Source organism: Diachasmimorpha longicaudata, chromosome 13 (assembly GCF_034640455.1).
Source record: "Diachasmimorpha longicaudata isolate KC_UGA_2023 chromosome 13, iyDiaLong2, whole genome shotgun sequence".
NCBI lineage: Eukaryota > Metazoa > Arthropoda > Insecta > Hymenoptera > Braconidae > Diachasmimorpha > Diachasmimorpha longicaudata.
In genome coordinates this window covers 1331778-1348859 of record NC_087237.1, presented here as the reverse complement: position 1 = coordinate 1348859, position 17082 = coordinate 1331778, and the positions used below count along the sequence as shown (strand labels likewise).

General features: G+C 37.9%; 1 protein-coding gene across 3 annotated transcripts; it reads left to right on the top strand.

Moving 5' to 3' along the window:
• Window positions 1-1420: 1420 nt before the first annotated feature.
• On the top strand, window positions 1421-16981 carry LOC135168751 (muscle LIM protein Mlp84B). Of its 3 annotated transcripts, none has more exons than XM_064133244.1 (9): window positions 1421-1531; window positions 3579-3704; window positions 4394-4553; window positions 8315-8441; window positions 9955-10051; window positions 12646-12733; window positions 13779-14075; window positions 14819-15139; window positions 16018-16981. In XM_064133244.1, exons 2-9 carry the CDS (start codon window positions 3590-3592, stop codon window positions 16292-16294), a joined length of 1482 nt encoding a protein of 493 aa, XP_063989314.1. In that variant the 5' UTR covers window positions 1421-1531; window positions 3579-3589; the 3' UTR covers window positions 16295-16981. The 3 variants fall into 3 exon arrangements, with proteins under 3 accessions (XP_063989314.1, XP_063989315.1, XP_063989313.1); XM_064133245.1 differs by lacking the exons at window positions 9955-10051; window positions 12646-12733 and adding exons at window positions 10383-10479; window positions 12035-12119 and having other exon boundaries at window positions 1449-1608; XM_064133243.1 differs by having other exon boundaries at window positions 1449-1608.
• Window positions 16982-17082: the final 101 nt, after the last annotated feature.

Below are 17082 nucleotides of genomic sequence, written 5' to 3'. Positions count from 1 at the left end.
TCCGCAGTCTTACAATTGTCCATCCGTCAGCCCGATATATTCTTAGATAATATGCACTGCCAAGTTTATAAAACAGAAAATAAAAAAAAACATCCATTGAATCATCGCTTTTAATTTTATCCCAAGGCAAGATTCAAAAATAACAATTAAATTTTCAGACATTAAATCTGTTATTTTTTCACCCCAGACCACCAATCACGTGCGATAAATTCACTGTAGAATATGGCCTGTGGGTCACACCATCAAAATAAATTGAAATTTCATGGACATCTGACTCGTAATTTTCTAATGAGTGACAGTGAGAAGGAACGGGCCGATAAAATCACGAAATTTGTTCAATTGAATTTTAATTAATGCAAAACTGAAGAATGAATTTAGTTATATTTAATCGAATTTTAATTCATTCTGAATGACATTTTGTAATTGTCATCTCTACTCGATCTACACTTCAATATTGAGTGAATCCCATTAATTGATTTTAATTAATTTTCGTGGAACACTAACTTTTAATGATACCGGCCTACACCCGAACAGTAATTAATAATTAAGCTGACACTTGGAGCTTTAAAATTAATATCTGAATCCCACATCCGCCTCAGAGATTTTTAGAAAAACCTCTGACTAAACTGAAAATTTATCTTCAGATCAGCTAAACAGCCGCCTAAACACCTTAATTAATGTTTACACCCCAGCCACTAGCATTTACCATTCCCTACACTTATCCAATCCGCCTCCCCCTACTGTTTCCCTAAAATTCCATGAAAATCACTGACATCCCTCAATACCAAAGTCCTTCACCTCCAGTTACCCAAATAATCCAAAAATTCTGAATCAATCCACCCACCCATCACGTTACCCCCCACCCTCAATATGTGATTATACACGTGCAGTTCGGCACGCGACCCTCCCATGAACCCCCTGCTCCCGTCTCTCCCCCTCCCCAACTCCACCAAATGTCACCCCGTGCAGTATCAAAACCCAAAGAAAGAGACCGACGGATTCAGCGTGTCGTAGGCAGAGGGGAACTGAAAATCCCAAAATAGATATTTGAGCAAGTAACTATTAATAGTGGATGAGTGCGTGCCGCCATTATCCCCATCTTCCTCATGAAAATTTCTCTCTCCCTCCCCCATCGACTCCACACCTTCCATCCACCCCCACCAAGTCCTGGAGTGTCTTTCTCCGTCTTCACCACCTCAAGGCACAACAGCCCCTCGTCGCCGTCCTCCCATGCCCTCAGGAGGGGATGGACATCTCAGGAGCTTCAATGTTCCTCCCTTAAAAAAAAAAAAAAAAAGAGAGAGAGAGAGAGTGAGGGAGTCTCTGCTGTCCCTTCTCACCTTCTCATCTCGACGTCGATGTACTTTTGCCCACTGCACGTTTGCCATCCTCGTCTTTCACTTTACCCACTGACGTTCTCTCCCCTGTACGATGCACGTGCCGTGTGCAAAGCCAACGGTATGACTAGGACGAGCTCGGGTCGTCAAGAGCCATTCGAATCCAGTATTAGTGCGGTGCAGAGTGTAACAAGGTGCTTCTCAACGCTCATACATATTATATTACCCAACAAATTGTCCTATTGTCAATATTTATTCGATATACCTAGTGGTGAGTACGAGCCCAATGTTCAACCGAGATAACACATGACGATTATCAGAGATTACGAAATTATCGCGTTGTGGGGCCTTACGTTGCCATAATTATCCATTCAATCGCTCTCTGTCTAAGAAAAAATATATCAAAGCACTTGACATCCGGTGGTTGCGGGTCCTATTGAAGTTCTGTGATGTCAATCCCATTGGGCCCATCTGATATGCCCCTAACACTCTCCTCTCGTACATTCGATAGCAATGGAAATGGGGGTGGGACGGATGCGACTACTTTTCAATTACTTAATTTGCACGGAGATTTTTCAAATGAATTTTTAAATAATCTGGTTGTTGGGGAAATCGTACGTATCGGGACTCGCGAGAGGTTTTTCATTTAAAGGGACGATATAAATCGAAGGGAGGAATCGAGAGGACAGGATGGAACGATAAATGGCGCTAGTGTCGTCCGGGAAACTGGAGAGCATCAGCGGGATGAGAGAACTTGATGGAAAGATGAAGATGGTTTTGGTTATGGGGTGGTGGGGTGCAGAGGTGGGGGGGGGGAGGAGGAGGGAAAATTGTGCGCCCGCGCCGTTACGAGGACGTACACCTTTCCTAATACGGCGACTCGGACAGCCTACGCCTCCCAAACCCGTAACCGATATAGAATCGTTACCTCTTCTCCGTTCTCACTATTTTTTTTTGTCTTTTATTTGAGGGGGGAGAGGTTTTTTGGGGTGAATACCTTTGATACATCAGGGCATTCGGGATATCCGCATGGGGCAACTCGTGGGGTCTAGAGTTTTCCGTGTGAGGAAAAGGGGGTGTTAGAGACACGGATGCGAAAATAGATGGGAACTGCTGACAAGTAGCCAATTCAACGGATGATTGTTTACGTTAACGTGCTTCATTGTCTTATTTGAATTTTTTTTAGATGGGGGATGGGGCGGAGAGTATTGCATAATGCGGAGAATTTGTTTATTTTTGGGGAGTAGTAGGAGGTGAGTGAGTATGGGGGAGGGGGCGCTGAAATTGAATACGATGGGAGGTATTTTGGAGTGAGGGGGAGGTGGGAATTTGATTTTATCAATTCTTTTGGGGAGATTCGGAATTGGAGAGGAAGTTTACAGAGATTGAGGGTGGGAGAGGGGTTCAGAGAGATTAAGACTCAATTATCGATGTCGATGAGCTGAATAATAAATTGGAATTTAACTACAAAAGCAAAGGAGGAAAATCTCTATGAAATGAAAATATTTAATGAAAAACTATTCGGAGATATAAAGGGGAAAAAGTCGAGACTTTCTCGTTGCTATGGAGAAATACTAGGAAAAAATTCTGAACATTTGATAGAATCGATTATTTTTGAATAATTTAGTCGTCAATAAAGAGGTCCAAATGAACAATTTAATTAATTTCGCTCGTTGGGTGTTTTTTTTTTAATTAAATTTTTTCGTTGTGTTCAATTGGATAATTGGGATAAATAAGAGTTTTATTCATTGAAAATATTCAGTTACCGAGGTAATTTTAGTGTAAATTTTAAAAGCGCATTTTCACGAATTTTAATTGGTAAATTAAACAGACTAATTGGATATTGTCGGGGGAAATTGGGTAGCCGTTTTTCGCCTTTTTCGTGTAAAAAAGGACTCATTAGGGTAATTGATGATGAACAGACTTGGGAGTGTCTATCTGAATGCATGAGTCTCGTTATGAGTATTTGAAAGAATGTGGGAGGTGAATTATAAGGATTATCATTAAGATGTTAGTGGAAGAAGTGGGATTATCACGTTTCTCGGTTGTTCCCATTTGCTATAGATAGAATGGTAGTCGTTGGTTATACATGACACCCCTAATCGCATCCCAATTACGGAAATAGAATCGCCGCGTAATCGGGCAATTACATGTCAGTCAAAAAAATTTGCCAATTAGCTGAAGGGGATTTTTAAAAATCTTCACTGAGTTTTAATGGAATTTTATATTGTCTGGTTGCAGTATAAACAAACATGCCTTTCAAGCCAGTAGAGCACCCAAAATGCCCCAAGTGCGGCAAGTCAGTTTATGCCGCTGAGGAACGCGTTGCTGGAGGTCTCAAGTGGCACAAAATGTGCTTCAAGTGTGGTACGTCATTTTATTTAATTAAAAGACTCGTTAGAATATCGACATTATGCTGATGAAACATTGGAAGGGGTTCGAGGGGTGAATTTAGGGTGCGGCAATTTTTGATTCTTCACTGTTGCATTATGGAATTATCCCACTAATGAGTGAATATAAACGAAATCATAGTAAGACTTTTTTTTATGGAGGATTTCCACGGACGCATAAAAGGTCCTTTGCAACTTTATTGCACAAATGTTGTTAACCGGATAAATTAAATTCCTCTCATTATATAATTCATCAAATGAACTTTTCAAAATTTCTCAAAAAAAATCCCAAATAAAATTGGAGTAAATTTTGAGTCTATTGACCTTTCGGCGTGATTTCCTAGACCTTTCATCTATAGTGTAATAGCTCTTATAAATGGCACAACAATTGTGATGAGAAGTATAATAGTTTTAATTATAACTACGTCATACGGAAAATAATTTTAGTGGTCAAAAATATAAAATTATTTACGATCAATTGAATAGATTATTCAAAATTAGAGATGGGTTGTTAGATATCAGTGACATTTTCTAATTAAAAAGAGCACTCCCTTGTTAAATGTCTGCTAATTAAGGATTATTTTTCACCAATTGATAGTATTTTTCACTCCAATCCATCGCATTAAATAAATAAATAAATAAATAAATAAACTTGTTGCATTTCAGGACTCTGCAGCAAACTTCTCGACTCGACAAACTGCTCTGAGCACGAGGGTGAGCTGTTCTGCAAAGTCTGCCACGCCCGGAAATTCGGCCCCAAGGGTTACGGTTTTGGTGGTGGCGCAGGCTGCCTGTCCATGGACCAGGGCGAGCACCTGCAGAGAGAGTGAGTGCCGCAAGGATGTCGCACCCGTTGCGTTCCCTCCCCCCCCCCCCACCCCACCCCCTTTTTGTTAAAAAAAATTCTTTCGACGTACAACCAAAATTCCCCCCCTGTAAATACCCTCGTCGCGTTACACCAAAAATCATGCATTCAATCCACTACATTATAAGTGTTTGATGAATTAAACCAAAATTTTCACTGAAAGACAAATACAAAATCTGCAACGTTACAATCAATCCAACGACGTGAGTTTACGCCGAGCGACGGAGCCCGAGAGACCCCCCGCCCCTCCCCAGCCATTAAAATCATCAGCAAAAATCAACGTCTGAACAAAAAAAAAAAAAAATCATCGAATAATTTATTTACTTCCATTAATCAATTAAATACGTTATTAATTTATCCAATGTCTATCGGCATCCCTTGATCGGTTGTAAACTCGATCACGACGAGCATCTCTCCCCCCCCCCCTTCCGCAACTCCCTAATTATCTCAGTAATTTATTGTACCTATGACAATATAAAATTTTAAAATTCACTTTTCGAACTAACAGCACAGAACGGAACAAGTGTTTCGAAATTCGTTGGTTATTGTTCCTCCCACCCCTCACCCCCTCTGTTTATAATGTCTTCTCGCCCCTTCTCATGTGAGCGCACGTTACGTAGGACAAGCGAGCGCAAATTAACGAAATCCCAAAAACAGTTGAAAAAAAAAATGAAAAAAAAAAGTGAAAAGTAATTGTGATGAATCTAGTCGGTTGCGAGCCTGTTTAATTATTTCGTTTTATCTTAATTCTTGTGCTCTTTTTGTAGAACAACTCGTTTTCACTGTATTCATCCACCCTCCCCCCCCCCTCTTCCCACCCCTTGCAACAATTTATTTTCCCTGAGAAATAATTATTTCCTCCAGATTCCACGAGTTTCAATTTGTACCACCTGTTTCTGTCTCTATCTCTCTATTTTCTCCCCTCTTCTGAAACTTCTCATGAACGAAAATGAAAATTATGAAAATCATTGATGAGAAATGAAAATAGATATTTTCCACAAATCCAACGGTAACTGCATTAAAAAACCCAACGAAACAGTTTTAGTTTTTAGGATCATTTGTACCAGCTGTATTAAGTACAACATTAAAACAGAAAATTATGCACAAAAGAGTATTTTATTGACAGATAATAATCATTATCTCGGTTGATTAATAAATAACACTTTGAATGCGAATAATTCGTCATTCAATAGCACAGTTGCGCCTTTCGTCGATTACTATCACCGATTGAAGAGATTTTTTTTTTTCTTTCGAGAGAAGAACGAAATGCTCGCACATGCAATTTTTTTCCATCCTGGGTAGTAGAATAAAAAAAATTGAGAAATAAATCCATACGGGGATGGAAAAAAATGAGTTAATCAGTGCAAAAAAAAACAAAACTTGCCTTCACCCGCCCCCGCCAGCCCCGCCGAGTTCGAGCCACCAGAGGCCCATTGATAAATCCGAATCACACCCACACACACGCATTCGTGATTATAATGGTGAGCACCGAGAATAATAATAGCCAATTCCGCGTGAAATAAAGCTTACCCGCGTATAAATTATCCTGCACGGCCTTGTATTATTTTTCTATTCAACAATGAAAAAATAGAAACAAATATATCTCTCTCTATCTCTTTCTTTTCAGTTTATCCGATTTTTCATGTGGAAGGACGGGGACGTATTTGAAAAAAATGATGAGGAAATCCTAGCACATTTGCATTCTTTCATTAATTTGCATCCTGATAATTTTTTCTGGTAATGGAAAAATTTAATGGAAATGTATTTTCTTAAAAACCCATTCAGATGATATTTTTTTTCGAATTTTCCGAAGTTTTAATTTTTAAAATCTGACGCTTGTGCCGAAAAATTGTTGTGACTTTACCAAAAAGCTTACATTACAGTACCACATTTCTATCAAATTTATAAAAAATCAATCGATGTTGGGTGGCTCAGATAACTTGGACACCAATCATGAATTTTCAATTTTCTTTCCTTGAGAAAATTAATGCTCCATTTTTTTCGTAGAAGTAAGATTTCCATTAAACTTTTCCCCTTAAAAATAGTGAGAAAATTTTCCGCAATTTCCAGTAGAATTCCCTATCGCAGGATTTCCCATTAAAATTTTCCAACCGTAAAAAAATCAATGAAAAATTCAGAAAAACCCACATGAAAAAAGAAAATTCTCGCAAACCTTCTTTGATTATTTAACCCAACTAATCTCTTGTTTTAATCCAACTAACAACCGGTGTTATAACGGACCCAACCAAGCCGGTCCAGCCCGCAAGCCTCGCCTCGCTCGGAAAAATCTTTTTCTCTAAATTATCTCATCTGTAAATGTTCAATTGTTATCTGAAAATGTTCATCATAAACGTTCCATGTCTTTCATTACGTATATCAATCCCATATATGTATTCATTCACAAGCTTGATAGTGGTAGAGAATTCAGTGTCCGCTTCTCTTTATCCTCCCGAAAAAAAAATCAATCAATTGAAAAGAACAAATAGAAAATTTTGAAAATCATTATCATGTGCTTCTCGGCTCTCCTCTCGGGGCTCGGCGGAAGCGACTCGCGTGGTCGGGGTTATACTAACAATAGCTAACCCAATATTCGCCTAACACAGATTATCTTCGGGAGATTTATACGAGTCACTTGTGACCGAGAATCCTGCCACCATTCAACTGTCATTACCTCTTTAAAAAACATTTTTTCACTTTCATACTTCCAACATTGAACTCCCCAGAATCTCAATTATTATTATTATTATAATGCATCAGTTTCGTGACTGTGCCGACATTTTGCAGCAAGATTTACGGTCACAATTTGTCCCTCCTATGTCTTCATTAATCGCACCGAGTGCGCATTCAGACGTCCATTTTCTATATCGACATCACCTACAAATATTTTTTTTTTTATTCAATCTCATCTCCACCTGTTTATTTGTCGTCTCTACGATTTGTATGTTCTTCTTTCATTCGTCGTGTTTTTTCCGCAAATGCTGCTTATATTTTTTCCATCTCTATCTCTGTTACGATAGCGATAAAGCAATAATCGTAGACCGAAAATGCTTCGATTGTCACCTAATTTTGTTATATTTATTTATTGAGTGATTTATTCGTTTAATTATTCACGCAGCGATGAAAGGTAATGAGATGAGTGGATTCGCGTCTTCAGCGGCCAAGCGGTTAATTATGATTATTGGGAATTTTCAATAGCCCGAAATTCTTTTCATACCATGTTTTTGCAACATTTCGGGTGATTCCCTTAGATCAAAAGATATTCATCAAAAACTTAATAAAAAAATTAGGTCAACTCCATCACATTTCTCAAAAATATGTTAATTAATAATATTTCTTGAAGTCCTGAATAATGTATCCGCAAAAACGACAGATTTTCGGTTGAACTTCTCAACGAAAATCCATAAACCGATTAAAGTTCACTCAGTTTTTGTCTGCTTTTTCGAGAAATATCTCTGAATCTAGAAGAGATATCGAAATTATCATTATAACCTTTTGTATAGCTCTTGAGGAAATCTATAAAAAAGGTTCTTATAAAAAAATCGCTATTTTATTTAACTTCCGAGATATTGAGTAAAACCGGTCAATAGCTTAATCGCTTGAATCCAATTTATCGCTTTGCTGCTGAATTTAATAATTTAATCATTTGAAATCGACTCATCTCGTTAAGCCCACTCTCCACATATCCACATTCCCAGTTTAACCCCTGTTATTTGATCTTTTAGTGGAGAATATAGAGGATCCAACGCAGTTATGGAGCCCCGTGCAATCGCCAAGGCACCCGATGGCGAGGGTTGCCCAAGATGCGGTGGTTACGTCTACGCCGCTGAGCAGATGTTAGCAAGAGGCAGAGTGAGTATCCAAAAAGCAAAAAAAAATGTTAGACAAATAAAAAATATCACGATTCCATTTCTGGTTGAGAGTCAGGAGCGAAATGAAACCTCGAATTATGAAAAAAGTCTGTCGTAATCAGCTGCCGCTGCTCAAGGAATTTTGTTATTTCGAGTGGCAAAAATAATGTCGATGGAAAATTTTCATATGCAATGACTGGCTTTTCGTTGGGTGTTGGCCCGAAAAACCGGCTCAAACAGCTGGTGTTATTGCCAGAAAATGTTGACCGGAGAGAGCCGACGTTATACAGGGATTTGTGAGTCACTTTGGAAAATCTAAATTCAAGCCAAGAAAGAGAGAATTTAATTGGCCGAGGCTAATTGCCGAGGCAATTAGATCCGCTGCCAGCATCAGAGAGTTATGATTTCGTTGACAATAACAATCAGAAATGGTATCATATGAAAATAGAGTGAATTACGGTTTTAAAGACGTGTGAATAAATTTAATGGAAGAAGATAAAGAATTCGGCAGGACATTATATTAAAACTGGGTTGAAGAATTCCATTATTGGAAGTTTCGTTTCTTGAATATTATAAGTAGTACGCGAAGAGAAAAGTCTGTGAAAAATTACTGTGCGGGGACTAGAATCGAGGCGCAACATGATAGAATACTGGAATGTCTTTTACTCACACATTAAAATTCTTATCAATTAATGATATGTGGCTTCGTAAAATTTACTAAACAGCACTATAAATATTGCTAGAAATCTTTTCAAAATTTCTGTCGAGATCAGTTTATTTTATTGGGCTTTCCTGGCGATTTTTCAATATTTTTATGAGCATATGGAAAAAAACTCTATAAAAATTACCTGCCTGTTCCATAATGTGCCAGTCGAAGCAATATTCGGTATAAATTACGGAACAGTTACGCACTTTTTCAGTGAACTCAGGAAAAAGATGGAACGTTCAGCGAAAATGTGCGTAATTATTCCGTAATTTTGACTGGCAGATTATGGAACAGGAATGTAATTTTTCAGGAATTTTTCTCTCCATGTAGAGCACGAGCTGCGCGCCTTTCGTTTTTAGCAGGTTTGAAATTCGCGTTATAAATTTCAAGCAATCAGGAATAGGAAACAGATTTTCTATTCTCTAAAAGTTTCCATAAAAAAATGTTTCAACAGAAAAAATTCAGACTTGCGAAATTTTGAAGTTGACGTAACACTACTTGATTGAATTCTATTTTCGAGTTATTCATTAACAATGAAGCAATGAAAACTCCTGAAATCTCCTGAATATATGAATAGATGGAATTCTTAACTTTAAGTCAGACAACTGCGTCATGTTCTTCCATTATATTTTTCACTACACGAGATTCGCCCGAAAGAATCGAAAAAATTCATTCCAACCCGTTAATATTAGCCTCGATTACTATACAATTAGCCAAAAATCCGAACGGTGGACGTGAGCTTAATGAATACTAGGGTTTAAATCCCAATTTCCCACCAACATTATGTTTCGTGAATTCTTATGACCAGGGCTACCATAAGGCATGCTTCAAGTGCAAAATATGTGGCCGGAGCCTGGACTCAACGCTCCATTGCGATGGTCCTGATGGCGATGTATACTGCCGAGGTATCATTTCGATGCGAATAAAACAATTAAAAAGACAAAAGCAAAAGCAGAAAACAAAATTTTTCACAACTGCCCTATGAGTTTTCTTTTCGTTTTTTTCGTACGTCACAAATTACCGTTCACAATCTCTTGCCTGATTTATTATTATCATTCATTCCTCTCGTCGTTTGTTGATAATCGATTGGTTTGTCCCCTTACCGTGTATTACAAATCGACGTCCGAGTTAACGTGTTGATTATTTCCCGATTATAGAACATTAACGTGACTAACAATTATTCAATGAAATGTCAAACTAAATAAAAAATCCATCCTTTGTGTCTTCGATGTACAGCCGTGGCACAGGGAATGCTTTAAATGTGGCTTCTGCTCCAAGAGATTAGACTCCGTCAACTGCTGCGAGGGCCCGGATAAGGACATTTACTGCAAAGGTAAAGGAATAATATGAATGTGAGCAAACCCCAACAAGGTACGACACGTTGCAGATGACGGTTTTTCCAAAAAAAATTCTTTCATTTTTTAGAATCGATAGCAATTTAGTGAAGTCATTAGTGATCATTTGGGGGAAGACTTCAATTATATAAATTTTGAACTAATTATTTACAACTAAAAATCAATAGAGACGCGTCGAGCGCACGCTCAATTCTCGTTTTGAAGAAATAACAAAAAAAGGTTTAGAAATAACCGTCATCTGGTAACTCTGAAAAATGGGATGGTTATCGGTCGCTTAAATATCAGATGAACGATGATGGACGATGAATTTTTAGATGAGACTAGGAATTTTTTGTGAAGTTTCGTCTCGGTCTGGCCCGTTTCTGGTGGTTTCAAAAAAAAATCAAATATAGCTTATAATATGCTCTATAGACATTTATTGATTTCGTCACTATTTTCGGAGGAATATTGATGTAAACAATTAGACAGTAAAACAACTCAATCGTCAATAGAACTCCGTAGCTGAGTCTATTTTGACGAACGAATGATGGGTCTTCTCTTGAAATAACTGCGGGGAAAACTATTTTCCCTGTTCTATTCTAGATGATCAAATCATTCAATTTTTTGGAAAAAAATATTCTCTGGAAACGCTGAAGTTTCAGTTGAATCTTTGACATCGAAAGAATGAAGTTTCCCAATTACTCATAGTTTTTTAAATTGCACTGAAAAAAAACAGACCATCGAACCACTGATTTATCATTTATCATCGTTGATAAGACTCACAACAGTGAGATAAATTGATTGTTTGTCATTTTTTTAACGGTATAAAAATACTGTCAGTGCGTCTAACAATGAATGTTCGACAAGTGACCGATATAAGCCCATTTACCGCACACAAGAATGGAGAATAGGTTCATTGATCCTCCCTCATATTTTTTCATAAAACCATTTTACCAATATCGACTCAGTAAACCGAAATATCATCCACGAAAATCCAATTCCCAGTTAGAATTCCAGCCATCGAGAGTATTGAAACGAAAATAGCCAAGAGTCCGAAGATAGAGTAATTGAAACACTCGTGGGCTTCGTCTCTCCCACTTCTCAAGACCTCCACCGAATTTAATTCAATTGCAACTCAAGAATGATTGAATTTTTGATCAAGTCCTTTAATCGCTGTTAGACCGTAAAATTTTTCATTAAAATCATTCTCAGCACAATCTTAGAACACCCTAATCATATAAAACCATCCACGCAATTACGATTCTCTCAATTTTTCCACTTTCAGAGCGTTTTCATGCACTCAGACAAGCGAGTTCATCAAAATTTCAGAGTGCAATCATTTTTACCCCCATTTATAATCCCCAGAGTCATTTATCACCCCAGAAATTGTGCGATATATTCCCAGCGTGGATGATTAAAAACCAAACTGTCAAATGGGTAAGGGAGGGAGGAGAAAAAAATGGCGTGTCGTAGCTTGATTTAAACTCATGGAGAAGCTGTAAAAGAAAAGGTACAACAATTAACAGAATACACATTAACTAATATTCTCCCCAGTTTGCTATGCCAAGAAGTTCGGACCAAAGGGTTATGGATATGGTCAGGGTGGTGGTGCCCTGCAGAGCGACTGCTACGCCAATGGGTGGGTCCCTCCAAATTTATACAAAAATAATAACAACTCATGTTTATTTATTCTACTGTCTATCCACCATTTGACGAAACTCAACGAGTTCAATAAACAATAACTGTATCCTCGCAGAGAAAAAACGTTTTAGTTTTTCCGGATTCATCTATTGATTTTGTCAATTTATAGACAGTTTTAGGAATTTTTCAATTACAGAAATGACATTTAAAAAATTAAAGTTTCATTGATTTGGGTGATGTTGAATGCAATTTGTGGCGGAAAAATTATAGATTCAGTAATAAATTACAGTTAATTTTTGTTAAGAGCTACAATTGTAACTATTGATAATTATAACGCCACAAATAAATAATGACATGAAACTTCACACACCCGCACATCCTCGAAGAGACTTTTTTTCTCTGCTTTTGAACATGAAAATAAAACTCAAGGGCACACGAGAATTCCTGCCTCGGCTTACTGTACCGCCACTCACCATTTTTTTTTTAATTATAAAAAACACAATATGCGCTTCTCTGCTTAACAGCTTGCTACCCGAAGCAATTCGGTCCGCGAGGCATTGGTCATGCTGGAGTTTTGTGGATCGGCCTGCAGAGCGACATTGAGGACAACGGGTACGACGGTCCTTAAATTCATTCCGTGGCATTCAATCATTTCCCTTTATGTATCCCAAAGTGTTGTTCATCGATCATACACTCCATTACTCATTACATGAGGAGGCATGTTCACAAATTGCACTCCTGGCACTATTACTATTAAGGTTGTTGTCGTGGAAAAAATTTACTCGACATTTTTTCCTCCAATGTTTATGATAAATAGTTTGAAAAAAATTGTAACGCGAATAACGACCTTAAGAATACACAAAACACGAGCTATTTCGCATAACAGCTTCACGCTACTGCAATCCTGAGGCATTTACCATCCCTGTTCGGGTCTTGTTAGTCCACTCTTGTGCCCCCAAATGTCGAAAGTACCATTTATCATCCACATTATCACAAATAATGTTAATAAAAATTCCAATCATGGTTTACTTTCCACATTTCATGTTTTGCATGGATTTTATTTTGATCTGATGGGTTTGAATTTATCGGCATTAGAACTGTGGTTAATCCTGAAGTCATTTAACACTCAGACGAATGATTAATTTGAATCAACTAAGTCACGTCGATTTGCTCAATCGAAATGTTTCAATTGTTTAAAATGAACGATTCAATTGATTCTATTTATTCATAGAACCATTTATTCATTTCAATCGTTGACTTGTAATTCAAATCCATCATATCTCTGGTGACAGCTTTCATAAATCGTCTGAACGTCCGAAAAAATTTCATAAAAAATTTAACGAATTGAACAGAAATTCTATCGGTTTTTGACGAACTCAAATTCATTTTGTCAAGCAACAAATATGAATTCAAATCTTTTCAATGAACATTCTTAATTTGCAAAACCGCAAATTCAATCAGCCAAAAACAAATGTGAAATTCATGAAAAATTCAACATAATCTCGTACCTAATTCGTTTTATCAATTTTTCAATTGATTTTTTCGCACGTGTGGTAGATGGTATGATTGCGAGAATGAGTCAGTTATTGGTTTGTCGAGTGTTTACTAAATTTTTAAGCCCTCAACTTTGAGTAACCGATAATGTCTTACAAACTAGCGATGCAGCTCCAAAGACAACGGTGATCGATACGGCAGCTATCCAGGCACCCCCTGGCAAGGGTTGTCCCCGATGCGGGGGAGTTGTCTTCGCCGCTGAGCAAGTGCTCGCTAAAAGCCGTGAATGGCACAGAAAGTGCTTCAAGTGTCGCGATTGCACCAAAACACTTGACTCGATAATAGCGTGCGATGGACCGGACAAAGATGTCTACTGCAAGACCTGTTACGGAAAGAAATGGGGTCCCCATGGTTACGGTTTCGCTTGTGGCTCTGGATTCCTCCAGACCGATGGACTCACGTAAGACACAACTACGTTACACTGAGAAAAAAAACATTACTTTTATTAGCAGAAGAAAAACCTCTTGTAGAACGTACCGAGACTGATTTCACCTGAGAAAATCTCAAATTCGGAAAATTTGTTAAATCATCAAGTGTTTTTCGTGAAGGTCATGTAGATGTAGAGATACCTCTGTGAAAAATTACTGTGGCAGGCATTAGAATGGGGGTGCAATATGCTAGAATACTAGAATATATTTAACTCACACATTAAAATTCCTATCAATTAATAATATGTAGCTTCGTAACGTTTACTAAACGGCACTATAAAATTTCAAGGTCTATCATTTTTTATTTGATGTTAAATAAAAAATTGCTAAAAATCTTTTAAAAATCCCTATCTAGGTCAGTTTATTATATTGGGCGTTCTTTCATTTTTTACTGTGCCACCCAACAATTTTCTGGCAGCTCATTATGATTTATTAACGAAATTTTACTATGCGCCATAGTAATTTTTGTCAGACCTGCAGTTTGTGCCAAAATCGAAAAGCAGCACAGTAAAATTTTTCACTTAGTGTAGAGGATAATAATTCAATCGTTTAGCAGAACTATAACATTTGAAATTGAACATAGACTTCCTCATGAATTTTAAGAATATATTTTCTTCTGTCAACAATATAATTTCTCGGCTAAAATCATATTTTTTTCTCAGTAGAATCCGTTGATTCGAGTCATTACCCGAATACTAAAGCTCAGTCATTGCAGGGAAGATCAAATATCGCAGTCGAGACCCTTCTACAATCCCGATACGACGTCCATAAAGGCACCGGCTGGCCAGGGCTGCCCTCGCTGCGGTGGAATGGTATTTGCTGCTGAACAACAACTTGCCAAAGGCACAATGTGGCACAAAAAGTGCTTCAACTGCGCCGAATGCCATCGGCCACTTGATTCAATGCTCGCCTGCGATGGACCCGACAAGGAGATCCACTGTCGCGCCTGCTACGGAAAACTTTTTGGACCCAAAGGCTTTGGATTTGGACACACCCCAACTCTTGTCTCTACCGATAGCGAGCACGCACCATCTTAGTAAGTATTAAGACTCTTCTCCCACTCAATTCAAATTTTCCCAAAAATTTCATAATTTTCGTCTGAATCGTCTATGAAAAATTACGACATGTGTCACATAAAATTCCCCGGTCCATTACCATTACAATATTTATTTCCATGTGCTACAATAATTTTCCGCGAACAACCAAAATACCACACGATTACTGATTTTTTTCTTCGCTAAAAAAACGTGAGACGAAATGACAATCAACCACTTATTAAGTCAAGTTTTGCTGGAAAAATTAGACTTAGGAGACTAATTTTTGTGATAAAACTAAACTTCGTCCCTCGTTTCGCCCCCTAGAGATGTGATTTTTACCTAAAATTTCCATCCGTGTGTTGTTTTTGGATGGAAATACTTGGTAGTTTTAAATTGGGAAAACTGAAGACACGAGATGCTGCGCACTATTGGTCTATTCAAATATAAGATCTCAAAACTAGAGGCAATGTTGCACTTTACTAATAAGGCTTGGAATTGAACTAAGAGAGAGTTCCTTTGCCGAACATGGATCTAGAATGTTGGAAAAAAGGCAATGGAGGAGTATAGGGGGTATTTACGTAGATCAAAAAAATATTTTATTAAGATGGGGAATATGTTTGAGGCTTTAGAGGGTTTTAAATATTTTTTAGTAAATTAAGGGTATTCCTCCCACTCCCTTCAACTTTAATTGAGACTTGAAGTTCTCAGAGCTTTTTTTCGTTACATTCACCTCAACTTAATCTTTAAAAATCTGTAAATTCTGTCCTAAACCTTTTTTTAAAAACCAACAAGACCAATTGTAAAGCTGTTTTGGTTGGAAAGCTCTCAATGTTTTCACCCTGACTGTAATAATCTAAAAATACTTATGTATTTGCAGTATTGATTCTAAACCCCAAGTTGGTGCAAGAAGCACAGACGGACACGGTTGCGCCCGTTGTGGTTACCCAGTATACGCTGCCGAGCAGATGATCTCGAAGGACCGATTATGGCACAAGCGTTGCTTCAGCTGTGGCTCCTGTCACCGTTCCCTTGACTCGACGAATCTCAATGATGCACCCGACGGTGATATTTATTGTCGCGGTTGTTACGGAAGAAATTTTGGGCCACGTGGCGTTGGTTTTGGCCTTGGAGCCGGTACCCTATCGATGGCTTAGATATTCCCAACAAAATAAATCTCTCCATTCATCCTCTTTAATCCTCTAATCCCATAGCCCTTCCTCTTAATTTCATCATTTAACACCCTTTCTTTTACTTTTCTTGTTGAGTTTGAGTGAAAGAATCTACCACGTGGGACGTAGACATCGATGAACGAAATAAATTCGTTTAATGAACTCGCTGTGCACCGTGGATTCGAGAGCGAGACGAATTTAATGCGAATCGATTTAAGGAAAAAAATAACGTAAAGATTTCATCTTAAGTTATCGTATGAATCATTATCTTTATCAATTAAGATTTAATTTACGAAATGATAATACAGGTGATGTCATTCTGTTCCAGTGAGAGATGATAAAACTCTCACTGGGACAGGTTGATGACAACTTGTTAATAAGAAGCACGAACGAAACGCCTAAATGAAGGAGGTAACGATCATATTATTTTTTACAACTGTCAACAAACACTGGTCATCTCATCTGAGTTAACGAGCTGTCTGCAATGTTTCTTGCTCTATTGCTGGATGAAATTATTTTATTACATCTAGTAGAACATTGTCGCTGCTCAGTCGGATGCTGACACCAACGAATCAATAACTACGCTCCATTGTCATCAGGGAGGGGCGAACAATCGTGTAACAACGACAATGATGATAGATTATTTTCAATAAATATCGTTAAAAACAAAAACATTGGCTTCCGTTGAATTATTTCAAGTGATGATGATTTCATTTGTTTATGGACATGATCGGCTTGGGATCGACTTCACCACTTGGCCAATGGCCGGTTGA